Genomic DNA, 24,603 nt, shown 5'->3' with positions numbered 1-24,603 from the left:
GGGGCATAGTTCAAACCAGATCTTAAGGTTCCATGGATATCTAGGAAAGCACTAAGCTCCTTTTAAAAACTGCATGTACTAATGTGTGCTAGTGTAATAAAATGGTCTTCAGTACCAAATATCCAGTTTATACCTGTTCATGTTGTACTATTAAATTAAAATACTGTACCTAAAGTAAGTATGTGTGTGTGAAAGAGTACAACTTCTCTCTGTTGTTGCAATTCTGTGTGATTTTTCTGGTTGGGACATCCATCGACTCGTGTCAGAGTGTATGCAGAGTATCTACTGCTTTGGTGAATGAAATTAGTATTTAAATGCAGGTAAATGTTTGCTCCCTCCCTCCCCGCCCCCCCCCCCCTTATCTCTCTCTCTCTTTCTCTCTCTGAAAAAAATAAAAAATCATTGGTGATATATTACATAGAACCATAATATATTGAGAGAGACTTAGAATTATTTGAGCTTTAACTTTTGTTATAAGACAAGAACGACACAGATGTTGTGTGAGAAAACCCTATTTGGTACCACCCACCGTTTTCCTCTTCTTGGGTCTTTTATATGTGTCCTTAGAGGGGAATATTTTATCTGCATTTCGTGGGCAACTGGTGCACACCACTTTGTACCTGGACGATAGGATGGCATTTTTTTCTCTGTAACTCTGTATAGTCGCTCAGGCATGGGGTACTACTACTCAAAGTTGCCGAATGAGTGGGTAAGGAACACGAACTGATATTGATACTTGTCTTTATTGATGCCAATAAAAACGCGCACCCCGGACCCCCCTAGAAGCGATGGGCTAAAGCCCATCGTGTGGGTCCTCCGGACCCACAACCGTCTACTTTGCAAAAAACTCCGGCTACTTAAAACCTTAAAGAAAACCCTGATTTCAACGGTGAAAGCTGGTCGCAAATTGGCGACTCGTCCAGATATCTTAATCACAAAGGGAAAAGTTTCATTCGTAAATGCGACTTTATTGGTCGCAATTTCGAGTCCTGGTTTACCTTAAGCATGTAAATACATTGGACGGACCTACATGTACACGTAATTATTAGTTCTATAAATTGTTTAAATTTCCGCATAATCCGGTGTAATTACCGCATAATCAACGGATGTTTACGCATAATATGGCCAAAACTTTCCGCATAATCTTTAATTTTTTTCTGCATCCTATCAGAAGCCCTGCATAATTGAGCATAACCTCTTAAAGTTGAATGCCTTCTTGTCTCTGCTGTAGTGGTTAAATCTCACACTGTTTATTTTTGGTTTTGATTTCTTGAAAGGAGGAAACTTCTTCTTTACCCAAGTTGTAGTGCAGGTATATACCAAAACATGATTGTACGATTTGACTGTCACACATGTGGTGTGCTTCCAAAAGAACTCATTTTTAAGAACAGGATTATCCACAAGTTACTTATGCCAGTCTGAGGAGTGATGTCTGGAAGTGGGCATTAGCAAGATTATGTAGAAATGATAGAAGATCTTTCTAAAGACACCATATTTTGTCTTTAAATACTTGTATCACTAACTAACTCAGCGAAGCCCATTGTTTCTCACTGGAAAGCAAATCAGCAGGCTAAATTGAAACTCTTTCCAGAGTTACTCAGTTTATAGATGACTTTCTTGTTGCTATAGTGATCTAATATTACAAGTCATAATGATAGCAACTTGTAAGGAAAGATTCTGTGAAAAAGTGTTGAACAGTCAATCCTTGAAACTGGATTGAGGCACCTTCAGAAGACGGGTAACAAAACGAGAGCAGAAAACACAGTTCTGGAGGGGGAGGAGGGGTGGGGTGTGGGTTGGTTTAGGCACATGTAAAAGCATAAAGGGTAAGGCCATTTGAAATGCAGTTTCATGTATTCTCTTGGAGAGCCCCCACCCCCCCCCCCCCCCCCCCTAATAAAGAAGTCCTACGCAATAATAGCTTTTAAAAAAGTTAGCATATCCTTCTCTCAAGTATTGTAGTAGTAGTAGTAGTAGTAGTAGTAGTAGTAGTAGTAGTAGCATAGTAGTAGTAGTAGTAGTAGTAGTAGTAGTAGTAGTAGTAGTAGTAGTAGTAGTAGTAGTAGTAGTAGTAGTAGTAGTAGTAGTAGTAGTAGTAGTAGTAGTAGTAGTACCTTGCATACGGCGAGAGCTACTGAAATTTAAACTGACCAATCAGAATTCAGCGAGCGGGAAAAACTGTGCTATCCGACGTCACGACAATTGTTTACATTCTGATTGGTTATGATCGGTGGACATTCGCTTCAGCCTTCTCTTGTGACTCTCTTGACCGTCGCTTCTTTGAACTCAGCGAGACAGAAATCACCCATTGTTCTGTCAATGGTGGTCTTATCGGGTTGGAACTTAATAGGGAGGGGAACAATTTTTCGTTCAAACAACGAACAATCCTGTGGGGTGTTCCACGTGCTTGGCGAGTCTTGCACGACCATCGTCTATCACATCTGGAGTGGAGTTTTCTTTCAATGATTACAACTTGCGATCGTTCTGCAAACATCCAAGTAGCATGCAGCACTTTTTTCAGTGACTCGAGGATCCTGTTTTGTTGTTTCAAAGGGAGTTGTGCGTTCTTGAGCAGTTTGTTCTTCAGTGCTTGTATTTTTTCGTTTGTTCCTGGTGGCGCAAAGTAACTTTGATGATTTGAAAGGACTTCCTTAATTGAATTAGCACGTAATTAGCGATTTTATATTAAAGAACCAACAAGTGAATGGTACAAAAAATTAGGAGAAACTGTTGGTTGAATAGACAATTTGTAGACATAAATATCTACCCAGTTTAAGTACTAAGCTCAACAAGTTGTTTGGCTCCACGAGTTTCAGTTTCCGGCCAGGTATAGTGTTGAATAGCTCCTTGAACACCTGGTTGCTTGAGAAGAAACTTGATGTGTTTCTTCTCTACATTGATGAATGCAGCCACTAACTGTCCATTGTGGATAAACTCCAGACCAACTCGTCTTTCAATTTGTTCTTTGTTCTTCGCAGGACATCAACAATGGTGTCCCTTGTAAAATGTTAGTTTCAAGGGTTTGTTAAAGTTATTTCCCATTTCATTGCTAGGGCACTGTGGTTGCCAGATTCACTTTCAAACTTATCATGGAAACATAAATCAATACCAGTGAATAGAAAATGAAAAGTCAGTCCCTTGAATTGTTGATAGAAAATTAATTTAAATGCATATTGAAACATCAGTTGCGGAATATTTTTTTCATTCCACTTTGTGAACCTAACATACATTGTTGCAGTTTGTTTATTGCTTGGTCATTCGATGTCTTGATCACATCAAGTTATTTAATTTTTAGGTATTCTGTCAGACCTCCATAAAGACACTATCTTTATCTAAAAATTCAACTGGTTGCTTTTTGGAGCCCTTTTGTGGCATATTTAAATAGGCAGGAAATGTTCCACATTTTATGGCAAATAGTTCTGCATATTTTTAAGGAATATTGCAGCCAAATCTAATTGAATATGAGACTAAAATAGGTTGTTTGACTTTCTGTGAATTTAAAGACTATTAAATTGTTTTTGCTTGTTTTAAAAGGCTTAACGTTGGCACTCAAAAATTTTCCTATTCTGAAAAGATTACCTTGAGAGAATTGGATTGAAGCCAGTTTTTTCTTCTAGTTTCTTTCCCCAGTGCCCTCTGAGAATGGAATCGATATGGTTTTGCCTAATGTTGAAAGATGAAACAATGCCTAAACCAGCGGCAAGGAATACTTTATGGTGCTTTTTTACAAACATGGGCATGAGGGTGCTCATAAGCATCTGAGCATTGTTTCGCATGCTAAAGTGCTTTTATAAATAATTTATTTCTCTAAGAGAGTCTTCGAAAATTGTTGGAATCGCTTGTTTGACCTGTTGGATGAGAGGGGCAGAACATTTGATGAGGCCCTCCTGAGGGGAGGGGTCCTTGTTCCCTTTAAATATTTGCTTGTGTTTCCTTGTTCCCCAAATTACTTTCAAACTTGCTCCCAGCTTTTTGATCCCTAAAATTTAAATTGGTTTTCTTCCCTTGTTCCCTAAAACATTTTGATATTGTTCCTCTGTTTCCCAGTCAAATTAGCCATGTTCTCTTCTTCCCCAAAACCCCTGGGAGTGCCTCTTTGATGTTGATTCTCTTATTGGCCTAACAGCAATTCACTGTAGAATTGCAAGACACAGCAAGTTCTTATTTGGGAGTGAGGGAAAATGTTTGAATAAATTCTCGCACAGTACAAGAAACACAATTTTGATTGCCCCTTCTTGCTCTTTTCGGACATGAATCAGCTTCTTTGCACCTTTCTGGCGACCTGAAGGAGGGCAAGCTCTAGAAGCTCTTCCTTAGTGAGCCTTCCACTGAAAAACTCTCCAAGTCTGGCTTTCCGGTGTTAATGGCCGAGGTTTTTGTGCAAGATTCATCAGCGGCTTCCTTGCAGCTTGTAAAGAGTGTCCCTTCGGGCAATGGTTAGTAAAAGTTTTGTAGTGCTTACATAAATTTTTGGTACTTGAAAATGTATGTTTACACGAAACATATGTCAGCTTGACAATTTTTCTTTCCGATAATCCATTTTAAATTCACGTGAGTGCTATTAATAAAAGGCCAGAAATCCATTTATTAAAAACATTTTGTGGCAATTTTCTTGTCAACAAACTTGGGTTGTCGGCGAGCAGAATTCGAACTTAAGCTGTTTTGCTTTGGCTGTCATTTGTGCTTTTTCTAACTGTTTTAAGACAAATTCAGGCTGGTATTTTTGAATCAAGTGTAAGAAGACGGCAAAACCGTATTGATAATGTATTTAGTTGTGGAAACTTCCCGAATAAAGACTTTGGTCTTCCTTTCGACGGGGCACATCAACATTAATGTCATTTACGTCCACCCGAAATGCACTGTTTCCGGTGAAGGTAAATGATTGACAGGATAGCACAGTTTTGACTGCCGCGCGCACTGCGGGCGCGGGTTCTGTATGCAAGGTAGTAGTAGTGGTAGTGGTAGTGGTAGTTGCGTTCCCCCTAATCACCCATATTATTTTTACCAAAGTATTTCTTATTGTTTAAACGTTGGTTGCCCAGGTATGAAGTAGTTAAGTTTTTAGCAAGGGGCCAGCACTTAAAAACGAATCTGGCATTTATGAAGAGGTTGCCATTCCCTGGCCCATTCTCGACATTCTCGACTCCCTTCTCTATTCGCATTGTTTTTCTCCTCAACGCCTTTAATGTGTCCTGTAATTTCTTTTTATATGTTTGTTAAGAACACAGAATAGCTCTGGCTCAAGGTTCATCCACCCAATGCAGCTGGGCTAGCGTCAACACCACACTTAATTAATTATGGCATCAGCCCCATGGCAGCAACCTCACGAATTTGGCCCCAGCAAAGTTCAAGTCACCATTTTGGCTTCTGATTGGGCATCCAGTAAAGGCCGACTTTCCACAATCAATAGAGAGTTGGCCATACAGCTGGCCAAATTCCCTGAAGTCCAAATCACATACTTTTTACCGACCTGCTCCTATGAAGATAAGAATGAAGCCCACCGTCATGGTATAACGATTCTCGAGGCAACACGACTAACTGGATATGATGAACTGGAATGGCTCATCTTTCCACCAGAGCATTTGCAAATTGACGTTATTGTTGGTCATGGAGTGAAACTTGGTCGCCAAGCACAAGTTATCCGCAGTTCTCACAAATGTCAGTGGGTTCAAGTAGTACACACTGACCCAGAGGAACTAGGCATGTTCAAATCTTACAAGAATCCAATCTCAAGGGGCGAGGAAAAGCCCAATGTTGTAGTAGAGCTGTGCAAAATGGCTGATTTCGTTGTAGGAGTGGGTCCCAAACAAGCACGGGCCTTTCGCGCATATCTCCGCAGTTGTAATAGAGATCATGATGTTTTCGAGTTCACTCCTGGTATTTTTGATGAATTTGTCAGTATTCAACAACTTTATGAGGAACAAAAACATTTCACAGTTCTGGTGTTCGGTCGCGGAGATGCTGCAGACTTTGAGTTAAAAGGATTTGACGTTGTAGCAAGATCTGTTGCGGCATTACCTGACATTCGTCTAGTGTTTGTAGCAGCACCCGATGGAAAACATGAAGAGATCGCAAATCGATTGTTTAAATGCGGTATTCCTAAAAATCGCCTGAGTGTAAGAGGCTATGTCAAAACCCGAGAAGCTTTGAAGGGATTATTCTCTGAGGTGGATCTTGTACTCTTGCCCTCCAGAAGAAAAGGGTTTGGTTTGGTAGGTCTGGAGGCTCTGTCAGCTGGGCTACCTGTGATCGTCAGCAAGAACTCTGGATTTGGAGAAGCCCTGTGCAATGTACCATTTGGTTCTTCATTCGTCATTGACTCTGAGGATCCCAATGTGTGGACAGCAGCTATCAAAGACATCTGGAACAAAAACAGACAAACAAGGCTTGAGCAGGCTATGGTTTTGCGTGACTCCTATGAAACGAAATATAGCTGGTCTGAGCAGTGCAAAGATCTTCTCAAAAATATAATCAACTCAGTTAATGGTATGAATTAACAATGTATTTCAATCCCTTTCATACAAAAATCGTTTCAAATCTAATTCTAGAAACTTCGTTAACCGCTTTTCTATCAGATAGACATCAACTGCGAATGGCAGCTTCTTTAGCTCAAAATTTGATGGAAAAAGAAGCCAAAACTCTAATTCACTGAGACTGAACCCTTACAACGCTGAGTAGAAAACTAGAATCAGGGGCGCAGCCAGGATTTTTCAAAGGGGGGTCACACTGTGTCAAACAGAGGGTACCCACCAGATTGTGGCGTTTTCGCCACCGGAATATTGTAGGTTGTTTGCTTTAAAAAAAGACTTACAAGGGAGAGGGGGGCACCCCATGACCCCTCCCCCTGTCTACGCCCTTAAAAGTACACGCTAAGTTAGTATCATATCTTGATAGTTAGCTCGAACTGAAAGTGTAATATTACTTTTTTTTCCTTGTGAGCGATTCACGTGTTGTTCGCCTTCATTTGTTTCGCCAGATGCTTCCTGCGAGCGCCAGATGCCGTCAGAAGCACAAGGCAAAAAAAAAGGTAAAATCATTAGGACTCGTTACAAGTGCAAGTCGGCTGTTGGAAGGACAATTTTCCAAGAGAGCCTGTTTAGTCACGTGACAAGGTGAATTGGTTTCTGTAACTGGATCGAAGTGAACAAAAGATACTACGTTGTGTTCGCGTAGAAAAAGAAGATTTCAATTCCCGGGTATTAGTTGACAGCGCTTTCTTTATTTGTTTGATATGCCTACGCACTTTGTACACTTGAAGACAGTGATAATCACTGATCAATGTGGGGACCACCATAAACATATTCCCTAAATTTAAATTATGGTAACCATTCAAAATAATAAATGTAATTATCGACCCCAGTAGCTCTTTGAATTATTTGGTTTGAAGAGCTGGAATGACTCAGCTTTCCACCAGAGCATTTGCAAATTGACGTTATTGTTGGTCATGGAGTGAAACTTGGTTGCCAAGCACAAGTTATCCGCGATTCTCACAAATGTCAGTGGGTTCAAGTAGTACACACTGACCCAGAGGAACTAGGCATGTTCAAATCTTACGAGAATCCAATCTCAAGGGGCGAGGAAAAGCACAATGTTGAAGTAGAGCTGTGCAAAATGGCTAATTTCGTTGTAGGAGTGGGTCCCAAGCAGGCACGGGCCATTCGCGCATATCTCCGCAGTTGTAATAAAGATCAAGATGTTTTCGAGTTCATTCCTGGTATTATTGATGAATTTGTCAGTATTCAACAACTTTATGAGGAACAAAAACATTTCACAGTTCTGGTGTTCGGTCGCGGAGATGCTGCAGACTTTGAGTTAAAAGGATTTGACGTTGCAGCAAGATCTGTTGCGGCATTACCTGACACTCGTCTAGTGTTTGTAGGAGCACCCGATGGAAAACATGAAGAGATCGCAAATCGATTGTTTGAATGCGGTATTCCTAAAAATCGCCTTAGGATGAGAGGCTATATCAGAAACCGAGAAGCTTTGAAGCGATTAATCTCTGAGGTGGATCTTGTACTCATGCCCTCTAGAACAGAAGGATTTGGTTTGACAGGTCTGGAGGCTGTTTCAGCTGGGCTACCTGTGATCGTCAGCAAGAACTCTGGATTTGGAGAAGCCCTGGGCAATGTACCGTTTGGTCCTTCATTTGTTATTGACTCAGATTATCCCAATGTGTGGACAGTAGCTATCAAGGCCATCTGGAACATGGACAGGCAGAGAAGGCTTAATGAGGCTAAGGCTTTGCATTACTTTTATGGAACGAAATATTGCTGGTCTGAGCAGTGCAGATATCTTCTCAAAAAGATGATCACCTTAGTTAATGGTATGAATGAAAAATGTATTTCAATCCCTTTCATATAACCAGATAATAATTTATTTATTTATCTATCAACTTTACAACTTTACAACAAATGATGGAAAGTTGAGGGCGTGATCTACAGGACACGAAGTCCCATATAAAGACCAGCCTCACAATGACAAGCAATTAAAAAAACAGAAAAAAAATACCTGACAAAAAACAAATGCTAGAAACACGCTCGCGCACACGCACACACAAAAACTGATGAAGCATTAAAACACTAAGAACAGCAATTTATATTATACGAGCGGCATTTAGAACAAAATGTCTTCCAAGTTCGCATACGGTCGACGTCGAAATCAGAGTTAAGCTTAGAGAAATAGTGCGAGAATAAGTTATGTTTAAAAGACGAAACAGAGGAGATATCACGAATAGAAGAAGGAAGACCATTCCAAAGGGAAACAATACGATTGAAGAAAGATGCTCTAAATAAAGAGGTACGACAAAAATTAGGAAGAGGTATATTGGCCTGACTTGAACGAGTACGTGATGAGCGTTGAGACGAGAAGGTTAAATACTGAGAAATGTCAACGTCAAAATTGCCCTGTTTGCATTTAAAAAAGAAGAGAAGGTCCTTGAGTTCAAGCCAGTAAGAGATAGGAAGAAGATCAAGCTTTATAAGGCGAAGGCGATAAGGTAGTTCATAGTCACGCAGAATGAATTTTGTGGGCCTTCTTTGAACTCCCTCTAGAAGGGCAAGGTCGCGTTCCAAGCTTTGTGGTGCCCAAACCTCGCTGGCGTAGGAAAGGTGAGATCTAACAAGCGCAATATAAAGTAGCCGCCTACTGCGAACATCCGTAATCTGGGCACAGTTCCTACGAAGGAATCCCAGCAAGCGGTTTGCCTTAGATGTATAGTGGGCAATATGGACGGACCACTTAAGATTGTTACTAACGAAGGAAGGAAGTGTCCGTTTGTGTCAGGATTGAAGACAGATGCGAAATAGGTAATGGTAATGGTGCTACGTATCACCTATAGTGAGGCAGTTACACAGCAAAATTATAGTTTAAATTAAAAAAAAGGATTCCTGGTCACTTGCATGTATATGGAAGAAAAGGAAAAAGCTGGGGGAAAAAATTTGCAACCAGGTATCTTCAGAAATCTCATGGTGCACCTGGTAATCTGTTTTTGGTTTACTGTTATTTCCATTTTTGGTTAATCTGCGTCGCAGTTTTGGTCACGCCAGTCTGTCTGTGGTTTTGGTGTTGGTCTCTCTCCAGGGCTGCCGTTTGTTGTTCCTTCCTTTTTCCTTTCTTGACTCGGCACGAGGGGGTCTGGTAGAGGTCCGGCACTGGACTAGGAACCTCCTTGCTCGGTTGCGCTCTACCCCTGAAGATTGGCAGCCATTTACTGTACGAGCCTAATGATGTCATAGCCAGCTTTTCTTTCCTTCGGGATGTTTGCATTTGCCTCATGGAAGCTGCGTTTCAATTTGCATGGGATTTCTTTAGTTTTTCCTTATGTTTTTAGAACAAAGATTTTAAAGTTTTTTCATATTTAGTATTCTTATTTTTAAGAACGAATAATTTTCATGTTCAAATATGTGTTTATCCCTTCTACTTGATTTAGTTTCTTGTACATGTACTATCCGGCTGTTTCTGAAATTAAAGGTTTTATTTCACACACAGTTTGCTTTGCTTTGAAACCCCATTGTCAGGTTGACAGTTTGTTTTGTGAATTTCTTTTCCTCATTTTACAGACTGACCCTAATTTTTGGCTATTATTTTCCCTCAACTCACTATCCACACACACAGACAGTATTAATTTTCCCCCGGCTACCTGCTAGTTAGTGAATGTTTTAGTTAGTGGAGAGAAACCCCTTCTTGCAAGGAAGATTCTACTGTCAACACCAATTAGGAAAGCCACAAAGGTTGCTAGTGTAACAGCTGCCTCATGTATTTCTATTAAGTAACCAGTTATTATACTGTAGGCCCTTGGAGTATACCTAAGTCGTCATCGATGAATACACATTTCTTCAGTTTTTTGTCCTTTTACAGAGTCATCTGTTCCACTAGAAATTCTAGCCCGGGGCCCAAAGGCTGTGTATGCTTATCAGAGTGCCATGCAAACTGGGAAGGTCAAAGTTTATCGTGGGCGCATCATGCTTCTCGGACAGGACCGTGCAGGCAAAACCAGCCTGAAGAAATCTCTTCTTGGTTTGCCTTTTGACCCTTGGCAAGAGAGTACTGTTGGAGTTGAAGTTGATCCATCGACATGTGAAATTGAAGTGGATCAAGTCATAAACTGGACTCCGAGTGAACGAAAGAAACTCGAGGAATCCGAGTTTGAGGAAGAAATAGCAAGACTAATTGCTAAAGATTTGGTCCAAACTGAAGCAGACAAGAAAAATGAGACTGCTGCGGAGTCACAATTTGAGCAGGTCCAGGTATGATAGACGTGTAATTACCTAATCGAGTGAGACCTTCCGTAAGTGCTTAAGTTTATTGCGCACAAGAATATGTACTGGTGATGGTGTTAAAAAGAAATAATAATAATAATAATAATAATAATAATAATAATAATAATAATAATAATAATAATAATAATAATAATAATAATAATAATCACTGGCTTCATGGGGACATGTGCACTGAGAGATGTGTGGAAATTTCTTGGCAAAGACTTGTTCCCACAGATCAGCACTACGTGTATCAGTGCCACGATGCGGGCATTAGAAAAGACATTAAAGTTCTTTTCTTTTTAGTCAACTTTTGGAGGGCCATGTGGCACAGTGGTTACAAGACTGGAGTTGTATGCGCATGCTCCAGATTCAAACCAGTAATCAAATGCAGCTTTATAGATTTGTATCTTTTGATGTTGGATCGTGTAGAATATTCTCAGATTTGACTGCAATTGAACGTGATATACCGCAGTTCACAGATTGAGTGCAATAATTATTGGTACGCTTTGTTTCCTTACTGCGCATGCTCTTGAGGCATGGTACATTACATATACCAATTGAAGGGGGAGGGAACAGAAAGTTAGTATGGATACTTTAGGTCTCAGTAGCTGCATACTTTAAGTACTGCCTTAAAAATGAAGGATGTTAAAGTGCTACTATGACCAAAACTCAATTCTACTTCTTCTTTGTATTTCAAAACTATGTTAACTCAACACTAAGTGTCCGATTTTTAAGCCTTCATTTCAAAAAGACACCTGTTTATCTTGACTGAAATCTTCTGAATCAATGGTCCGCCATTACTAACTTTAAAATCTTGGGAGAGCTGGATCGAGGATAAGATGACGTCAAAGACTCACAAGTTTAAACATGCAATGCGTGTGCACGTGCCTAAATTAATATGCAGCACAGGAGTTTCGGGCTCTCACACTTAAACTCGTGTTTTGGATGTCTAATAAGCTGCGTTTACATGCTGCAATCTTAAGCGAGTGAGTCTTTGACGTCACTTTATCCTCGATCCAACCCTTTGAGGTGCAATCGGTCAGTCTTCAACGTGAATAATGGAGGACCGTGAAATTCTAAACTTGTACTCAAAGAAAACAGCCTTTGGATATAATTGGAAACACAAAATTTTCCCAGTTATGTGTCAAGCAAACACGCACTCAAAATCTGAAGGAAAAAGGGAAATGAATGTTTTGATCATAGTAGCAATTTGATGACTTTTCTTACAGCGAAAAGGAACTAGTTTTCAAGGTGAGGACAGTCTCAATTGATTTGTCTGACCACCAGCCTCTTTCACAATGAACTATCTAAATCACCACTTTCCTTTCCGGCAGAAGAGCAGCCTTGAAGAGGAGGTTGAGGACCAAGAAAACCTGGAGCTGCCGTCAAATGAGCCTGAATTATGGTCTTATATGGACCAAAACAGCGAGATGACAGAGGAGGTGGGAAAATCCAAGGATGAAGCGCTAGTAGAGAAAAGCAATGAAATAGAGTTAATTATCGATACTGCGACCTTGCCAAATAATATTGCTAACCGAGTTGTACGTTACTTGCAAGATCTCCGACTGGAAGATGAAATCAAAACAAAAGAAGTGATTTTAACTCTGTGGGATTTTGCCGGCCAACATCTTTATTATGCTGCACATTCCGTGTTTCTTTCCCAGCGAGCAGTTTACGTCTTGGTGTATAATCTCAATAAAGACTTATTGGAGGAAGCAAAGCCCTGTTGCAGACAGGGACTTAATGATATTTTGTTGGACAATTTTAACAATGAAAGCAATTTAGATAATTTGTTGTCATGGATGGTTTCGGTGCACTGTATTCGATCAGTTGCTGTTGATGCTCACAAAAACCTCGCAAATGAAAGAAAGAAGTTGCCGTATCTCCGACCCCCAGTGATTATCGTTGGAACACATGCCGATCAGCCTTTTGAGGACGTGAAGACCACGGAAAAGCGCATCAAGAAGATAATTTCAGAGCAGGAGTATGGGGGGCATGTCATAGCACCATTCTTTGCTGTTAATAACAAAGCTGAGAACGATGAAGCCGTCCAAACGTTGCGGCAGAGAATCATGGAAGTGTTAGAAAATGAGCCATACATGGGTGAAGAGGTGCCGCTTAGGTACGGTGGCCGTCAATCTTTAAGTTTTTTCCTTGATTTTTGCTTATCTTAGAATAGGGAATAAAAAGCTCTATTGGCATTAAAAAGTTGCTCTCTTTTTTCTTCAGATTTCGAAAGTGTTTCTATCGTTCGCCGAGACAGTTTTAAGGTTGAGTGTGATTTCCAGTCAGACTTTTTACCATGTGGCCATTTTTTTGTTTTACTTTGCAACCACTACTTCTCTTCTTCTCTAGTTCAAAACTGACCTAGCTTAAAAAAGCTGAAAAGAGCTAGATCAAGAAAAAAGGACGTCAGTCAACCTGTAGTTATGGAGTGCGCGTAGTGTAGTGGTTGTTGCTCCCGGATTGCATCTCAGTGCTTCGGGTTCGAAACCCAGCTCGTGCGCTCCAACGTTCACTCAGTTTTCAATCCATTCGTGATGGGTAAAATGAGTACCAGTATTACTGGGGATAAGTTGTGTGCGCGTCGGGATTGGAGTGGTGCCTTCCCCTTAAGGTAAGTTAGGTTGGAAGCTAAAGAAAAAGGAGCCTTTAGGTTGCCTTCGACTTCTTAGGCCTCTTGTCTTTTCGTTTCCCCAACTGACAAGAATGAGGACTATTGGAGACAAAGCGGACCATTACTGGCTGTTCAAAACGAAAAACACCTTTCAATAATTTAACTTCCTTACGTCATTCTTGCGTCTCATAAAATTGTTATTCGCAGGTGGTTCCATTTTGAAAAAGCTGTGGAAGCTCTTGTGGCCAAGTCGATGTACCATGTGAAGCTGGATTGGCTTCTCTCTGTCATTAAACAACTTTGCCATATCGATGACGAGGACGAAACAACAGCGATGCTTAATTTCTATCATGACCTTGGTGTAATTGTGAAGCATAGGCGGACTGTAGTGTTGCAGGCCCAGTGGTTGATCGACTTATTTAAGCAATTAATCACTGTACCGCCTTTTGATGAAGCTGTAAGTGACGTTTTTTATTTAGACATTTCTAATTTATGCCCAAGAGAAGCAAAACAATGTACCAATTTTTTTTGGTTATCGACTTGTAGTTTCTGTTTCCTTTAAGGCCTGACAAGTGCCGTGCTGAGTGAGCAAAACGTCAATACACCACTGAATACGAGGGGAGGGGAGGGCGTGTCGAGTAACTGCCTGACTGACAAGGGAAATTGGAATCAATCTATGAGTTGATAAGAAAATACAGTAAAATATCCAAATTGCAGTTTGTCTTTCCATACTTTTCCGTGGTTGTCGAAGAGTAATGGATTTCAATCATTCTTCTGGCGTTGCCAAAGAAGCGTCCAGTTGTTCAAAGTTGTCTTGCCCGTTAAAGCTTAACTTTCATGTGGCATTTGCATTGTTCTGTGTACTATACTGTCAATCGTTTGGCAACGTATGTTGTGTTCTAGGATGAGAAGAAGATCCTCTGGTCCATTGGAGAATCATGATTTTAGTTTCCTTAAACGCTAACGTTTAATAGGAATATTGCATGGAAGCAAACATGATATTTTGCTTGTTATGTAACCTGCGATCAAGCGCACTTTTCTTTAGAGAGGGCACGAAAAGGTACGCCTGATACAATTTCTGAGCGAGTCACCTGCCGGCCGGCCGAAAACAATAAGAGTCATCTTAGAGCCTCGCTCCGATTGGATACAGAATTGCAAACTGATCAAATTATGGCCGTCGAGGAGGATTTGAATGATGTATAGGCTTTGTTTACAGCTGCTGTTGCTTCGACTTCAGATTTAGTTGCACTTCCTACAGGATTTGGCAATAGTGTAATTTACAGCAGACCCCGAACATTCTGGGAAAAAAATGTCTCCTTCTAGTTCCACGGACTCCAAAACGTTTATAGTTGGAATATATTCGGAAGCAACAAGTCTTAACTGTAGTGAATCCAAAAAGAGCTGAATAGAAGTTAGTGCTGCCACAATCGAGGAATCAGCCGAGCTTAACAGAGAAATGCGACATTGTTTACGGAAGCGCTGAACGATGGTTTAGTGACAGTCTGCTTACAAAACAAGAGGCTAGAGGTAACCTATACTTTGTTCGAAGGATTTTTAGCCGATTTCCTTTGAAGTTCACAGTATTTTAGTGGTTTTTTTCTTTGCAGTATCTTGGTCAATATCCAGTTCAATTCTTTAGTCTAAAGTTCAAAGTCCACATTTAACGATATTGATTCTAATTAAAATTAGTTAACTTTTTGTATGGGATTTACAAATTTTTACTATTGTTTCATAACAACAGCGGGAGAATAATGAAATGCGTAATTAGGCTGGTAAGATGTGTTTTCAGGTCGTAGAGTCATGGTGGGTACCCTGCGAGCAGAGGCCCTTCGATCTTCCTAGATAAGTCGGGAAGAGGAAGGGACCTCTGCCAGCCGGCTCGACTTTCTTTGATTTGCCGCTCATCCAAAGAAATGGATGAGTCAGTCCAGTTTCAACTTGCCAAACCGGTTTTTTTTTATTTGTGCGCATGATCAATCGCCACGCGTCATCAATATTTTTTAAATTTACAACAGCGTGACAATTTTTAAACTGTCTAAATTCCCATGAGAATTTTTCCGTATGTCGGTTACAGAAGCTAGTTTACCAGAATTGAGAAACCTATTAATTTTTTCAGTAAAAATTAAAATGGCAATTTAAAAACTTGAACTATCTTGAGGAAATGATTCCTTGGTTGTCGTGTGTTTGCTAGAGTTGTTCGAAAATATCCGTTACTGTTTGTTTTGGTTTTGTGGTTTTGCAGTTACTAGTCAGGCGTGACTGACTCCCGAATACGTTACGTTTGAATTTTTAACGCATGCTCAACACGAAATGTCGAGCCGGCTGGCAGAGGTCCCTTCCTCTTCCCGACTTATCTAGGAAGATCGAAGGGCCTCTGCTCGCAGGGTACATGGTGGGTTATTGGCTCGAACGAAAGCACAAAAACTCGTCACCCAAACAATTGTCTCTATTTCCCACCCCCCACCCCCCGATATGTCAGGTAGTCTTACGTGGTGTGATGGTCAACGCGATCGCCTCTGAATGAGGAGATGGCCAGTTCGAATTATACTTGAAGTACCTTCTGTGAAAAGTCTGTGCGGAAAACAACTCAATTACGTATGGGGAAATGAGAAAATAAAACGAAAAGAAACGTAGGGCCAGTTATTTAAACAAAGTCTAACTTAGGCCGCGGTTTAAGACAATCAGTGGACCTCCAAATCTGTTTATGAGCGGTATATTTTAAGTAAATAAATTGCTCTCTAGCCTGGAATGCAAACCTTCTTGTTACCATCAGCAGTACACAATACTTTGATATGATTGTTGGCAATATTGAAAATGGCTTAGAACGCGGTTTTGTTAAACATTGTCTAAAATATGTTTTAATAATCGACCCATAGTGTCTAAAGGTGGAGTGAATACTTTGAGCAAAAGTAGTTATGAAAGTCAAGTAGACTACTGCACGACTGATAAAACAACGCGAACAAGTATTTTTCAACAAAATTTCGGCTGGCCAATATCCAGCCTTCATCAGGTTTATTTGGAGATCTAACGAATTTACAGAATATGTTACACATGTTATGAAGTACTTAAAGAAGATTTCAAATGATAACGTAACATGATATAGCTACTGGATAAACAAACCAAAATTACAAAAGAATAAAATGCTGTTAAAACACTGTATACTGAATAATGAGATCGCTAAATTATCCATCAAGTTTGTTTATCCCAAGAGTGACACCAATGTCACGGATAACAAGCATAACGTCGCGATAACGGATAACGTCACGGCGGACAAACGTGACGGATAATTAAAGATCTCGTTATTCAGTAAATACCGTTTCAGCGGCATTTTGTTTTTTGTAATTTTGGTCTGTTTATCCAGTAGCTATATCACATTACGTTATCATTTGAAATCTTCTTTAATCACTTCATAACATGCAAATTCGTTAGATCTCCAAGTAGACTTGATGAAGGCTGGTATTGGCCAGCCGAAATTCAGAAGAGTTAACGTTAATTTTGTTTGGAAGAAGGTTGATCAAAGGAAAGTGTATAAAATAAGCATTTGACATTCAATTACTGTTTGTTGAAAACAAATAGGAATTGTTACGCACAATGTTTTACGAGTCGTAGGATAACCGGATATCGAGTAGAACGAAAACACCAAACTTTCTTTTCGGTCACCCACCTCGTAGCACAGTTCTTCACAGTTAAAACTGCTGTTAGAGGCATTGATTCCAATCACAACGAGTACACATATGCTTTACAAGTTTCTTAAATGTTCTCTTAAAACATTTAATCCTTTTTGTTAACAATATCGGGATTATGTAATTAGCCCGATAGGATGTGTTACCGAGTCATGCGATAAGCGGATATGGCATTGCGTGCAAGGAAAACACAAAAACTTGTTTTCGGTTAATTACGCACACGCACGGTGTTACACTGTGAAATGTTTCGTGCAACTTGTCCCGCCACAATGTCGCCAAAACACTGCGAGACAATTCACAGTGTAAAAGAACCTTTAGTCTGTCGCGTAGTCGTATCACGATTGCTTCTGAATGAGGAGTTAGCGAGTTCGAATCCTCCTTGGGATACGTCTACGAGGCAAAAAAATCTTACACATGCGCAGCCAAATCGTCTTTCCTTGAGTCGCAAAGTAACGGTAATTTGCGGTAAAATCCTATTCGCTCACATTTACAGACTAACTTGACACAAGATAACATCACTCTTGACAGGCGGGCGGCAGACGATTCGTTAAGAAATTGTAGCAGGCGTATCTTTTTGCGCCTTCTCTAAAGAAAAGTACGCCTGATCGCAGGTTACGTATTATGTTGTACTCAATCCTTTATGCCACAGAGACGCAAACTTGTGCATGTTCTTTGTCTTTTTATGACCCATCTCATGGTAATTGACGTTTCTCTCATACTTAGGTTCCTAAGTACCGGAAGTATTGGAAAGAACTCCAAGATACTGGCATTCTAAAGCCAGATCTTGTCGATCATGTTTTTTCCGATTTTATTAAGAAAGGCCTACGAAAGCAGGATATCCTTGAAATGATGGAGCTGTATGGATTAATCGCCAAATTTTCCTCAGGAATGTCGACTTCAGAAAACGAAGAAGAGCAAACCTACTTCGTACCAACACAGTTAACATTATCACCATCGGAGCTTTGCGAGATCAAGCCGTCCGAACGGGACCCATGTCCACTCTTTCTGGATTTTCTCGATGGTTTTGTACCTCATGGGCTCTTCCCACAGTTTGTGTCAAGATGCATCAGTTGGTGCTCCGAAAATGGGTTCAAGGAAACTCCTAAACTCTTTAATAATGGGGCCAGCTTTTCACTTGGAAAGCAGATTATATTCGCTCTTATTTGCAGAAAACGTTTCATCAAGGTCGTTTTAAAGAGGCTTCCGTGTTCAAATAAAATGGCCATCAAAGTTCGCACTTTCATCGAGGGAACCTTGAATGGCCTCTCAAAAGACCTTTCTTGGCTAAGTAATCTTCGGTATCAGTTAAGTGTGGCATGTACGCATTGCCTGCAAAGTGACCAAGACGATACCCTTCATCTTCTCCGAGTACTACCTTGCGGAGAGCTGGCCAGTTGCCGGAAGAATTTTTCACATGCAACGGTTACAGTTCCAGGACTGGAGAAGTGGTTTGAACTTCAGCATTCTCAGGTAAATGCAGTCTCTCAAATTCAAAGACCAAGTGTAATTGGGACCAGTTTTTCCAATCAATCAATCAATCAGTCAATCGTTTTTATTTACCCATGTAACGTGTTAGCCCTTGAAATCGTGCTGAAAACTATGAGCAAAGTTGTCAGCGGTATGAATGCAATAACTTTCGTAGCTGCTGAATTAGCTCGATTCAAATCTGATGCACATTCCGTTTTTGTAATTATTAAAATTACAGTTATTTTATTTCTATAGTGTTCTATTGCTGCTAAGAATGAGCGGAAACAGGCCTCAAACGAGAGTTGCGGACAAATAACGATGAATGACCATTTTCTGAGCATAGCATGTACTTTTTGTTACAGCACTTTTCATGTGTGGCACGATATCTGTTATTAACGTTTATCTTCCTTTGTCAAGGATAAAATGAGAGGATTTATTAGTTTACCGGCAGCGAATAGGATGTCATTGGCGTGTCCTGAAAGATTTCTTTTTCATTGCAGAACGAGGAGCAGGAAATGGACAAGTCTTCGGAGGCAGAAGGTACGCCAATCCTTAGTCCATTTTTAATCATTTTTAATCATTGTCAGGTAGGGGAAAGGTTCCTCTGTTCGTTGAGGTGGGGTAACCTGCATGTCAAAATGCCAAGTGACCCTAAACAATTTTATCTATTTGTCGAATTTGTGAATGTTGTGCGATGAAAGGCATAAATTGAGGAGGCAGCGTGCCCAGTGGTTATGACGCTTGTCTTGAAATCCGGCGATCCCGGATTCAAGACGCGCTCTGGCGACCACTTGAATTTGATCCTGGTGGTCTCTGGCTCAACTAATTGGCTGCACTTAAGTTGTTGTTGTGTTTTGTTGTCTGTCATTTGCTCGGAGATATTAGAGAGTTTAAGAAACCATGTCGCCTACGGCGACGAAAACGTCGCTTCAAAATATAACCTTGAGCTATTCCAAGTATTTCATGATTATTCCAACTTGTTTATATTATACAATATGGGCAAAGTGTCCTATAACTGGATTGGTACGGACGGATTTGAAGTAAAGACTGAGACTGAAAGATTCACTGTAGTTTGTCCACGCTGTGGTCATTTTACGTTGCGTGTCGCACGTGCAGCACGATCATTTTGGTACTTTTAACCAATAATATTACTGCTTTTTGGCGTTGTCGTTGCCGTAGCCGACGTCGTTTCTTAAACTCCCTAATAGCCTCTAGGCGTCTCTGAAATCCGAACTGAAATAAAGTTTGCATGGTAGCAATCGATAAAGATGTTGGTTGCTTGGTTCTACCAGTCAAATCGCATCAAATATTTTGGTTTTTTTTTTTACATGAGAAGGGAAACCGGAATACCCTGGGCAAACATCTCAGATTGGAGTAGAGAAGGAACAAGCTCAAACCATATATGACGCTGACTCCAAGGATCGGACTGGCATGCATTAAGCAAAGATATATGTTTACACCGATGAGCTAGCCCTGCTCCCTATAGAACCTACTATCATTTCTTTTACCCTTCAGCTTTGGACCCAAGTTTTCCATATAAGTCTAATACTCCTTCACGCGATGATGTTCTTCTCATTGCACATGAGCTGCGTGCAAAATGGAAGATGCTTGGCCGAGTTCTGGAGGTTTCGGAGCCTGTATTGGAGCAAATTGAAGAAGACAACCGTGAACTCTCTGAAAGATGTTACGGTAAGTATAGACGTTTAGGAGAGGACGCCAAAGAAAATTCACCAAAATTTAAATTGCACTTGCATAGCCTGCAGTGTTTTAGTCAAATAGCCAATTGTTGCCAATATGCGAGTAGGTTTAGAAGTTTGAGCGAAGAAAATATTTTGAATGAATAATAAAGCAGTTATTGAATTCGGCTTTCGTAGAATATGAAGAATTCTGCAGATCTCGGAGGATGTTATCCACATCGGCCTTTGGCCTTGGTGGATAACACCTTCCTCGACCTGCAGAATTCTTCATATCCTACTCAGCCTCATTCAATAATTGCTAATTACGTTACAATAATCAATAACAGTTAAGGTTCAATAACTAACCTTATTCTATTGTTAAAAGTTCCAAAGGTAAAATAACCTTTCAAATGAATGGCTCTATGTTATCGATGAATAGTACGGATAGCTTGAGGTTACATTAATGAAGAAAGTTCCCATACACTCCTTTTGCTACTTCGGAAGAACAGTTTTATAGCTCACATCTGCCAGTTTCATGATTACTTTTGGATAAAATTTTGATTAAATACAATGTGATTTTGCAGAAGTTCTGATAAGATGGCAAGAAAAGTTTGCATCTAAAGCTACCTACCAACGTCTAGCACAAGCATTACAGCATCCCACGGTTGATCGAGCAGCATTAGCTGTGAAGTATTGTGAAAAGAAGACTGGCTGAGGATGTTTAATAGCGAACGGGAAAAGGAAGACATTATGAGTATCTTAGGACCTTAGGAGTCTTGTTATAGAACGAATCATTCGAATGGCTTCACACGGTGCTAGCTTAAAAACCTTTCCCCTGAAATAACGTTGTTTGAAATAACATGATATCTCAAGAAAATGTTTTCAATAGCTTTCTTTTGTTAGAATTTATGCAAGTCGGATTGAAAGTTTCTTGACGCAATTTGGCGTAGGTGAAATGCAAGTACATCAGTATTTACATAAATCTAGTTAGTATTGTAAAAGCTTCGCTTCACTAGCACATAACCTTGAAGCGTGCAACTCTTTTGCTTAGAGCAAAGCTGGGAATTTTAGGACACCATTTTCATGCCGGAATATGGACAAAAAAAAAATCGAAGCTGCACGCGCGGAAAACTGCGCGACCTGCGTTACGTCCAAATAAGGACATTTTTAGACTAAAAAAAACCCGAGCTCAGAACGAGAATTAATTGCTTTAATGTCATGAGCTTCTGCTTTGCTTCCAATGGTTGGTTTGCAAGTTAGATCTTGGCCGCCATGTTGAATATTATACACAAACAATAGATCTTTAATTGGCTTCTTTTGTTCGTCATCTTTGAGTGGTTTACCTAGCGCAGGTGCAGTCATTTTTCAGCCCTGCTGTTCAACAATGGTGCCATTAAACGTTTCCGAGACCGCGGTTGTGGTCAGCATTGGTTTCATGATTGCAGACCAAAATTACACAAAAACTTAAAGCGTAGTTACGTAAGGAGACTCGAAAGGGTTAGGGTTAGGATAAATGATATTTATATCCATGTGTTTTTAGGACTTGAGAACAAATACTAGCTTTTTTGATATCCTTTTTATGCAGTATTCAAGGGTTTTTATCAACGAAATGTCTCGATTACTTAGCTTTGTGTAAATGGTGTGTTTTGTTTACGAATAAAATCAATTTGACAAGAGAGAATGATTGATTTGTTCTGCTTTTCGGGAGAAGTGAGTTCAAAAGAGTCCTGACATGCTCTTTAGTCAGGACGCAGCTCCGACCCTTTTACAACCTCTAATATCATTGGATACCTTTAGGACGCAGCTCTACAGTTTTTAGGCTCTTTGTGTCCGTTGTTTTCTGAACCAGTCCCGAGAGTTGTTCCGAGAGCTGCGTGGCGGCCCATGCTCTTACCTGAAGATTACCATAGAAACCTCTATCTACCCGAGTTCAAAGCTCATACCGTCATTTACCGTAAGGTACCGAAACTTTCATCCTCTCAAACCCACGGTCAGGTGGTTAGGGCAAGGGGAACATTTTTAAAAAGAGCGAAAAACAAAAATAGAGAAAGATTTCTTATCGTCTTTTGTTTGCTTTGCTAAAACTGTTCACCCCTTACTCCGACCATCTACTGCTGGGTCTTCGAAGATTGTTATCGTATCTCTTGGTAAATGGGAATCGTTTGCACGGTAGCTTCGATTCTTCCCTCTCAGGAACCTTTCCCTTGCTTGATGCAATTCAAAGTGTCTTTACATGGAGCCTGTATGTAGGGTCCCTGTTTCTCGAATTACGGAAATGCCATTTGTGACTGGAAATGGCCATGCTCAATGGCCCTCAGAAGACCAGGAAAGAAAACAAGACCCGCGTTTCATGCCTTAATGCTTCTTCCTTTTTGTTTTTGGGTGATTAATGGCAGCCGAAATATGCTCGAAATACTTCGGGACTTTCGACAAACAGGCCCCTGCATGTTAATTACGGGAAACCAAAAGCTCTTTGGGTCGGTTCTCGGCAATACTAGGATAATATTTTGCCATTTAACAACTTGTTGTCATGAGCTGGAAAGTATTAGTGTGCTCCTTAGGGATTTGATTCTAGAGCGACAAACTTCTGCGTGATTAATGTTCTTGGGATAATAAATGAAGAAGATAGCCTATCGGTCGAAGGAATTATCTCTATGACCCGACTTCTGACGGTTGAATATTGCTACACCTTGTTTTGGCAGGTTGTGCAGGCTATCTCCTCTGAGTGTTTAGTTTATTCCCTTTTAATAAGGGGACTAAAACTAGTTTTAACACTTGCAACAAACTGTACTGTTAGGAAGGCTTGAATTTACCTAACTGTTTCAATTAACGCCATATGAAACACCAATAAGTGCTTATCATTAATGTACACTCATTAATGTGGCGTAATATGTTACCATGACAACAAAAGAGCACTCTAAAAACACCCTGTATTTTGTCTTTAAACGCGTGTATCCCAAAAACAAACTCGGTGACCCCATTTTTTGTTGCTGGTGAGTGATTAGCAGCTAAGAAAAAACTATCTGCAAAGTTTAAAAAAAATTTCTCTGGAGCAGATTCATAGCCACCGTCACAATTGGAAAATTTTATGTTGGCTCTAAATCCGCTTTTTTAACTTTGCAGATAATTTCATCTTAGAGCCGCCACGCAGCTCTCGGACGACTCTCGGGATTGGTTCAAAAAACAATGGACACGAAGAACGATACAAAAGAAGCAATGGACTATAACCCTAAAAACAGTAAAGCAGCGTCCTAAATGGACCCAGTGAAATTAGAGGTTGTAAAGAGCTGCGTCCAGACTGAAGAGCAAATCAGGACTAATTTCATCTTAGAGCCGCCACGCCACGGGACGACTCTTGGGACGACTCCCGGGATTGGTTCAAAAAACAATGGACACGAAGAACGATACAAAAGAAACAATGAACTATAACCCTATAAACGACGGAGCAGCGTCCTAAAGAGACCCAGTGAAATTAGAGGTTGTAAAGACCTGCGACCTGACTCATCTTAGCCTGCTTATCACTTTTCAGCAATAGCCATGGGGACCACCAAGTTTGTTTTTGAGTAATAAGTGCTTAAACACAAAATATAGGGCATTTTTAGATGTTTTTTGTTGTTGCCATGGTAATTTATTATGGCACAATATGTTCATCTTGTTAAGCAATTATTGGTGTTTCATATGCTACTATAACATCGCCATTAACCGAAAGAGTGTTGTATAGTTAATCCTTCTTAGTACTCGGACATTGCCTCCAAATTTTTGAAACCGGTTTGAGCCACCCTAATTATGTTTATTTCTTTTCAAAAAAAGGAAAGTAAGCAAGTGTGATTTGAAATTGCCTGTTAATGAGTATATAGGGCGCTTTACTTAAGTTCTTCTCTAGCAGATTTTTACTAACCTAAAGGTTGGATTAAGTACCAGAGTCACTGTACGTTGCAAGCCACTGAAAAACAGAAAATGACTGCAATGATCCATGATAAAATCTGCTTGCCTCGAACTTGATTACTCCGGATGTCACATAAACCTCATGTCATAATTGTTTGATAAAAGGCTCGTGCTACTGAGTTTGTTTCATAACATTAAAAATAGGATTAAGACTGAAAAAAACTTATTCCGGATGATAAATGGGAATTAAACATGGGAAAGTTATAAAGATTCGTGGTTCGCACTAAAAAAAAAACAAGTAGACACAATTTGCAATCATTTGCAACGTACATATGGGCCACAGCCGAGTCAGTGAAAAGCACGGAGTTGTTTCTGAATTTGTCTGTCTTTTTTTCTAAGAAATTCTTCATTGAAAAGCAGAAAAAGAAACGGACTGTAAACGCAATGGTATTATTTCATGCAATCTGTGGCGAACGGTTTCTAACATAAACCTTTGATTCTTAAAATAAGCTTGT

At 40.1% G+C, this 24,603-nt stretch overlaps 1 protein-coding gene across 3 annotated transcripts; it reads left to right on the top strand.

Annotated features, from left to right (window-relative positions):
- Nucleotides 1-1,277: 1,277 nt before the first annotated feature.
- Nucleotides 1,278-21,884, top strand: LOC138051654 (uncharacterized). 3 transcript variants are annotated; one of them, XM_068897904.1, is made up of 10 exons: nucleotides 1,278-1,312; nucleotides 5,222-6,486; nucleotides 6,977-7,027; nucleotides 10,357-10,745; nucleotides 12,095-12,882; nucleotides 13,585-13,834; nucleotides 17,784-18,530; nucleotides 19,028-19,067; nucleotides 20,043-20,216; nucleotides 20,788-21,884. In XM_068897904.1, exons 2-10 carry the CDS (start codon nucleotides 5,298-5,300, stop codon nucleotides 20,916-20,918), a joined length of 3,759 nt encoding a protein of 1,252 aa, XP_068754005.1. In that variant the 5' UTR covers nucleotides 1,278-1,312; nucleotides 5,222-5,297; the 3' UTR covers nucleotides 20,919-21,884. The 3 variants fall into 3 exon arrangements, with proteins under 3 accessions (XP_068754005.1, XP_068754007.1, XP_068754006.1); XM_068897906.1 differs by lacking the exons at nucleotides 1,278-1,312; nucleotides 5,222-6,486 and having other exon boundaries at nucleotides 6,980-8,323; XM_068897905.1 differs by lacking the exons at nucleotides 1,278-1,312; nucleotides 5,222-6,486 and having other exon boundaries at nucleotides 6,980-8,323; nucleotides 10,339-10,745.
- The last annotated feature ends 2,719 nt before the right edge of the window (nucleotides 21,885-24,603 follow it).

The sequence above is a fragment of the Montipora capricornis genome, chromosome 6 (assembly GCF_036669925.1).
Source record: "Montipora capricornis isolate CH-2021 chromosome 6, ASM3666992v2, whole genome shotgun sequence".
NCBI classification, from domain to species: domain Eukaryota; kingdom Metazoa; phylum Cnidaria; class Anthozoa; order Scleractinia; family Acroporidae; genus Montipora; species Montipora capricornis.
This window is presented reverse-complemented; position numbering and strand designations above follow the sequence as displayed.